Source organism: Scleropages formosus, chromosome 14 (genome assembly GCF_900964775.1).
Source record: "Scleropages formosus chromosome 14, fSclFor1.1, whole genome shotgun sequence".
NCBI classification, from domain to species: Eukaryota; Metazoa; Chordata; class Actinopteri; order Osteoglossiformes; family Osteoglossidae; genus Scleropages; species Scleropages formosus.
Window position 1 is genome coordinate 24104139 of NC_041819.1, and position 7550 is coordinate 24111688.

The 7550-nt window shown below is 43.6% G+C and overlaps 1 protein-coding gene across 1 annotated transcript; it reads left to right on the top strand.

Moving 5' to 3' along the window:
- The first annotated feature begins 5451 nt into the window (after positions 1-5451).
- On the top strand, positions 5452-7550 carry LOC108928951 (uncharacterized). Its single transcript, XM_018743168.2, has 3 exons — positions 5452-5540; positions 5643-5695; positions 5831-7550. The coding sequence occupies exons 1-3, from the start codon at positions 5518-5520 to the stop codon at positions 7273-7275; spliced, it is 1521 nt and encodes a 506-aa protein (XP_018598684.2). The 5' UTR covers positions 5452-5517; the 3' UTR covers positions 7276-7550.

The following is a 7550-nucleotide window of genomic DNA, read 5'->3' on the forward strand; positions in this document are numbered from 1 at the left end:
AAATAAATACTGTAACACCCTGTGCTTAACTCCTCTCTATTGCTATAAATATCTTGATGCAGTGTAATAACTAAGGGATACCCTGGTGTGTGTGTGTGTTTCTTTCCTCTCCCCCAACAAAAAAGCTGGATTAGTAGTTATGTATGTCATCAACATGTCTGACTTGCTTGACACTGTCACCAATTGCACTCTTTTCTTGGGCAGCTTGACATCCAAGCATCTTCACTGAGTTGGTTTGAGTCCTACCAAGTAGTCTACTCTGGTTCCCAATCATCCCTTCAGTTATTCAAGTAATGCCTTCTAGGTTTCAATAGGGACAGCCTGAGATGTCTCAGTCCTGTTAATGAACTTCTGCTCATCCTCTAGAGCTACAGCCATTGACATGTGTATCTGTATGTCTGATCACCACTTACAACTGAACTCCAACATGTGTCACTCCCCAGCAGACATATCATTAATTCTCCAGCAAGCTAGAAGGCAGAAAGAGTTTCTCTCCCAGAGAAACTGACTAAAGTTGCTCTTTCTCTCAACACATGAAAGCTGCCACCCCCCCCCCCCCCAACATTCTACCCAGCCTCTTGTCCAGCCTATAGTGATAATCTGCCCAGATTATGGCAATGCCTCATCTGGGCTTCTACCACCAAACTTCTGCAGCAAAATAGAAAGCTGCTACATAAGTTTGACCTGCTGTAGTGTTCCTGGGTAGCTCCCTTCTCTGAGTGGCCTTCCCTTGTCTGCCCAGATCATATTCAAGGCTCTACTTATAACCCCCCACATAATGCACTTTTTGTCATTTGGTCCACTCCTACCTCTTCCCAGTTGGTGGTCCTACAGTTGACCTTTGCACTCTTGATTTGCAGCCTTTTCTGTGCTTGTTCCAGTCTGATGGAATGACCTCCTACGAGGGGTGTGACTACATGGTGGCCAGTGCCAGCTGTTTTGTGCAAAGCACACTGACAGGTGACATCCCCCCACCCCAAACCTGTATGACACACATAGTGTGGGGTGTTATTAGGCTCAAGAGTTGCGAACCGCCTGCACAACACAAATCTCTGTGTGTAGGAGGGAGGAGTAGGAGCAGTAAAACTTAATTTTGGTGCTGTTACTCCAGCCAAGTCTGCCGCAAGTGAGCAATGCAAGGGGATACGGTGATCAGGAGAGTGAAACCAATGTTTATGTACATTTCGCTACCATTTTGTGAAAGTTTGTTAAAGTTGAGGTACTGGAATGTTTCATCATCAAACAAATATATTATATTATCATAAATATCACAACTCAGCTAATGTTAGCTGAAGTTACTGCAACTGCTAGCTAGTAGCTAATTTTTAAAATAACATTACCACATCATACACTTACATTATGAGTCTGCTTTCTTTGTAAGTAGCTATTCAATTTAATAATAATGAAAGTTTCTTGATAGGTGTGTTTTGTCTTAACTGTAGAGAGCATGAAAAGGAAAGCGGGGGAAGGTAGGAAAATACATTCTCTTTTTGCAAAGAGGACTAGTAGCAGTAAAACTGAAAATGACAAAGAGACAGGCAGGGAAATGAATGCTACAGAGAGGGAAGAAGCAGGGGAAATGGGTGATGCTGAGAGAGACGAGGAGGAAGCAGCGATGCGGTCGGAGAGGGAGCTTGTGGAGAAGCTCTACAGACACAACACACATCAGACCAGACAGAATCAGAGATGAGCAGAAACATTCATGTAGTCAGTCATTGCCCACCAGCTATGTAGGTTACATACATTGTATCTGCAAACATAAAAAATAATTTCCAATACCCAATTTGCATCATTAGCATATAAATACACAATTTAAAATAAGGATCATATTAAATAACAATGTTTTACAGACTTTTCTAAGTACTGCCACTGTAATTTCTTGTGTACATTTGTAATAACTAAATTCTGTAGAATTTATAGAATTTCTGTCTGTAGAATTTGCTTTTGGTACAGCATGTCACAGTTACTTGTGATTCTTTTTTTTTTTTTTTTTGGCCACCCCAGTGAAATCACTGGGTCTTACCTGGCCACACCTGAAAAAAAGTTCTGGCCACACCCCTGCCTCCCACTGTAACAGAATCTCTCCATTTAAATTATAACTCACCTTTTGGACTTCTTCCATGATTTGAACGCATGGAAACATGTAAATGTTTATGTTCATTAAATTGGATGAACCTTCATGCAGCCACTGATGTATTTGTTCATATAGTGGAATGTGACAGATTAACTGTGTTTCAGAATCACATATCTGCTTCCAAGCCTCTTTCTGTTGATATAACACACTCGCTGTATTTTTACCAGAGATATGTCACTTTGGAGAAACATGTCTGCTAAATGAATAAATGCATGTATAATGTATCTTAAATTATGTGCTAAAGAAATGACTTTTGCAACAGCAATGGTCAATAAGCAGGTTAGCCACACACTAAAAAACTTGCTTTCATCAATCAAATCTAGGTACTTTGGTGTCAGGTTAAACTGCTGCCAAAACTGTATGGCAGCAAAATTATTGCATCTATTCTCAAACATCAATAATGAAATGACATTCTGTTGTTCAGAAGGCTACTGGATGCTGTTGCTTACTTAACAAAATGGCTATGGGGAAATACCAATTTTTAATCTCTTACCCCAAAGGAGACACTGAGATTGACTTTTTGCATAAAAGGAGTTGCAGAGCTCTAACTAAAGCTTTTTTCCTCTTCGCTCAAGGTTTATTAATTAATACGGGCGGCACGGTGGAACAGCAAGTAGCGCTGCTGTTTCACAGTGCCTGGGTGGTGTGAGAAGATGTGGGTTTGATCCTCGCTCAGTTTTGGATTGCAAGGCCTTGCAGGGGATAGTGAGGACAGATGAGAAGATCGTTGGGTCTCTCTTCCCTCCATCACAGACATTTACACCATACGTTGCATCCACAAAGCCACCAGCATTGTGGATGACCCCACGCACCCCTCCTTTAAACTCTTTGCCATCTGGTAAAAGGTACCAAAGCATTCAGGCCCTCACGGCCAGCCTGTGTAACAGTTTCTTCCCCCAAGTCATCAGACTCCTCAATACTCAGGGACTGGACTGACATTGAAACTTGCGCACCGGTCAGTACTGAACTCTCCATTATTGTGCCTATTGTCCTGTTTTAGAAATTGTTGAAATGTCTCGCGCTGGGGGGTGCGGTGGCGCAGTGGGTTGGACCGCAGTCCTGCTCTCCGGTGGGTCTGGGGTTCGAGTCCCGCTTGGGGTGCCTTGCGACAGACTGGCGTCCTGTCCTGGGTGTGTCCCCTCCCCCTCTGGCCTTACGCCCTGTGTTACCGGGTAGGCTCTGGTTCCCCGTGACCCCGTCTGGGACAAGCGGTTCTGAAAATGTGTGTGTGTGTGTGTGTGTCTCGCGCTGTTTGCACAAGTCTTGCACACATGACTTTATGTAGCACCATGGTCCTGGAGGAACGCTGATTCATTTCACTGCATACTGTACTAGCTGTATATGGTTGAAATGACAATAAAGCTTGTCTTGTCAAGGCAATTGAAAGAAATTCAGGAATGTGTGTGGATATATTTACGTTAATTTAGGTGATGCTTTTCTCCCAAGTGACTTAGTGTGAAAACACAGTTACTGACCCATTCATATAGTTAAGTAATGCCACTGGTGCTTTTTTGCTGAAGTACCTTGCTCAGGTGTACTACAACTGGAGCTGTGATTTGAACCTGGAAGCGTTGGGTCCAAACACGGTAGCTCTAACCACTACACTTCCAACTGCCCATACAGCTGACATACATCTAATTTGCAGTTGTTCAGTGTACTGCCTCTGCATGTATGTTGTTGTGACTCCAGTGCTGTTCTAAAACTAAAAACCACTGTGTCTGGTGTCATCAGGGACACAGAAATAGCCACAATGAAGTGACCAGCTGTTCACATAAACATGTTTTGTGACATGTATGGTGTTTGACATAAGACAGGTAAAGGGTCTGGTCACAATAAGTATGAAATAAAGTCCAGTTAACCATTCTGTACATGTGCTGGGTAGTTTCTGTAAAGTTCTCCGTTGGTCAAACAATAAATAAAACTAAAAATTATAAAAAGCTCCCCCACTGCCCCAAACCTTATGTTCTTTCTTCTTCTTCCAAACCTGCCCTCTTTAAGGGCATTTTGCTGCTAAGTAATGATTGAAAGGGGAAATACAAGTCATTTTTGGTCATCTAAAGAGACACTTTTGAAAACAGAACAATGAGGTAAATGCAATTAAAAATGAACCTGGAAATGTTTATATCTTCAAAAATTTTGTAATACCAGATTCAAGTGTAGTAAGTGAAATACAAATATTTCAAATTTTATAATACACACACACACACATTTTCAGAACCGCTTGTCCCATACGGGGTCACGGGGAACCAGAGCCTAACCCGGCAACTCAGGGCGTGAGGCTGGAGGGGGAGAGGACACACCCAGGACGGGACGCCAGTCCGTCGCAAGGCACCCCAAGCGGGACTTGAACCCCAGACCCCCCGGAGAGCAGGACTGCGGTCCAACCCACTGCGCCACCGCACCCCCCTCATTTTATAATATTAATTTAAAAAAAAGTTATGTATGACATTTTATTATTTTAGCTCTTTTTTTGGTCAAAGGCATATTACAATATTTGGTTTGTATACTGTGATAATTGTGTCACATCTACTTAATAACATTGGGTTATTGACACATTTTTACTGGCTGGTAATTTTACGGGATCATTTTCTGTAAGTTTCTATCGCAGGGTTACCATAGTAGGAGTGATATGTCACACCCAAGTCATATGATTGCTGGGGGGGGTGCAGTGGCTCAGCAGGTTTGGCTGGGGCCTGCTCTCTGGTGGGTCTGGGGTTTGAGTCCCGCTTGGGATGCCGTGTGATGAACTGGCATCCTGTCTTGGGTGTGTCCCCTCCAGCCTTGAGCCCAGTGTTGCCGGGTTAAGCTCCAACTCACTGTGACCCTGTTTTGAACATGCGGTTTCAGACTCTGTGTGTGTGTGTGTGTGTGTGTGTGTGTGTGTGTGTGTGTGTGTGTGTGTGTGTGTGTGTGTGTGTGTGTGTGTGTGTGTGTGTCCTATGATTGCATAGTAATGGCCCTCCTGACCTAAATAGGAGTTATTCAAGTTTAAATAAAATTAGTATCTTTTAATAATTTGATTTATACATTCATGCTATATGGAAGCCACCTATTGATTGATTCATTTGTGATTAACTCTTCTCATATTTTCAAGTAACATCTTAAAACATTAGCATCAAGATTCTAAAATGTGCTATTCTCTCTGCATGTCATTTAATTTACCAATGAAAAACATTTAAATGTCATTCAAATATTATAAACAAAGAAGGCTAGTTGCCAATCTCTATTTAATTGATGGCAGCTGTCTCTTTCTAATGAGATCAGCATAAAGGCATAAAGACTGCTTGCCCACAGTAAGGAAGGTATGCAAAGTGGTAGTGGAGAGCAGTGAAGTTGTTGTAATAGGTTTTGGCTGGAGAAGTTTTGATTTCCTGGGCTTTGTTATGGCTCACAGGCTGTTGAGTAAGTAAGTAATGTTTCATTTATGTTCTTGGACTAATGATGGTTATGCTTGCATTGATTGTAAGGGGGGGAAACTAATATTTATTTTTTTCCTCCCCCCCACCAGAGTTCTCTGGTCTATCCAGTTAATATGTTTGGTGCTTGCTGGAGGTGGCACAGGTCTGAATTTAATGTTTAAAATTGATCTATAAATGCTGCTATCATAAAGTTTCTATGAGCATCTCCTACAGGGGAGATTGGCTTGGCAATAGCCAGAAGTTGGAGCATTTTTCTGATGCTGCCCTTTCTTCCCAGTTCAAGGTCTTGAGGTACCCCAAGGGGATTCCCAGGCTCTAGTCCATGGCCCTAGAAGATCAAGATCACTCTACAACAAGCATCCCTTCAGCAGTCTTGTACTTCCCCAGGGTGCTGACAGCTCTGAGCACAGTGACCTCTCTTCTTGGACAAGGAATGGTTATGATAGTGATGAGCCAACTTTGCGTAGGCTAGCCTCAAGTGACCCCTTTATGCCTTCATCCAGTAATGTCAATCTTTTCCAAAGCAACTCCCTCCTTGGGGCTAAGGGGGTTCCAAGTGGTTCTACCACTGACACAATGGGTTTCCAACGCAGGGTTCCTAATACCCAGAGTACATGGTCTTCAGTTAAAACCAATTCTGTCCAAGATGCAGCCTCTCTTACTAACTTGCAAGATGTAGTATATCCATTTTATCAAGGTTATGGACAAAACATTGGGTTTCCAGCTATGTATAGTCCTCAGGGTTCTGGCTTTGCTCAGAGTCCATATGCTTCTTTGCAGAAGTTTAGGCCCTATGGTGTCTTTGCTCCTAGTCAGTTGCAAGTTCCACAGGTTAGTTCCCTTCCTGCCCAGATGCTAAGTTCTCAAGTGGAGTATCTATACTCTGATGCAAGCTCTGCCCCTGGTAACATGGGAATTGCACCACCAGTGGCTTCCTGTGGTGGTGCTTCTAGTCAGCCAACAAGCTTTGCTTCAGTCCCACAGGTTGGTTCCTCTGCCCAGGTCTCAAGTTCTCCATATTCATTTACAGCTCCTGCTCAGACTGCTTATGTGAGCAGTTCTTTTCTTTCCGAACCTAGTAGTTCCCAAGTTGCTCATGATTGGCATCTAAGTGTTCCTAGTCAGGCTGGAGCTTCTCCAGGTGTTTCCAGCAGTGTTCAGGGCAGCTATGGTATGCAACCTGTGGATACTCAGGGTGATGCTGGTTCTGGTCTTGGCTGTGTCGTGGCACCCCATGTTGGCTCCATGGCAGGCCAGCCAGCAGTTCCCCATGTTGGCTTTACATCTGTAGGCTTCTATCAACCCCTCCCAGGTTCTGGGTTGGCAAGTTCTCAATCTAGTTATAACAACTTTCATGTTGGCTCTGGTGTCCAGACTGCCCCTGTTCCCCCCACAGAGGCCCAGGTGGCTTCAGCCCCTAGTTTTTCATGGCATACTACAGGACATTCAGGACCCCAGTTTCCTGGTTTCACAGAGCCCAAAAGAGGTTCTGCTCCTGGCCATACTGTTGGTGCTGTTTACCCTGAAATGGTACAGCTTCCTACTCAAACCCACCAGCCCCATGGTATGGATTCACCAGTAACTTCTGGTTTTGACTTGGGTTCAAGTATGGGCTACTTTGGTACCTATAGGCCTGCCTGGGGTCCTAATCAACCAGTCTTGTCCTCACACAGAGTCCCAGGTGAGCTTTGTTTCTGCCTAAAGGATTTTGGTTTGTACTAGTCCAGTCTGCTGCTGTTGAGCTCTATACTTCATGGCTCACCTGTTGCCAGTGGAACCCCCATCAAAAAAATGAAACTGCACTTGACTAGCATCTTTGTCTCCAGTGGCAATGCTGTTTGAACATCATGCTTGTAACCCTGTTTACAGAACTTGTAACAGCTCCCTGGGGGAGATGGTCAGTGTGTATGTTGCCTCTTCTCAGGAATGAGCTGTACTGTCAAGCATCAATTGTTTTAAATGTACTGATCTGGAAATTAAATGTGAATGGAAATATA

Bases quoted from the DNA above. Each gene is read 5' to 3' on its own strand.
- LOC108928951 (XM_018743168.2), top strand. From the start codon at position 5,518: ATGGCTCACAGGCTGTTGAGTAA. The intron at 5,541-5,642 runs GTAAGTAATGTT...CCCCCCCACCAG, and splicing joins GCTCACAGGCTGTTGAGTAA to AGTTCTCTGGTCTATCCAGT. The intron at 5,696-5,830 runs GTCTGAATTTAA...CTTTCTTCCCAG, and splicing joins GCTTGCTGGAGGTGGCACAG to TTCAAGGTCTTGAGGTACCC.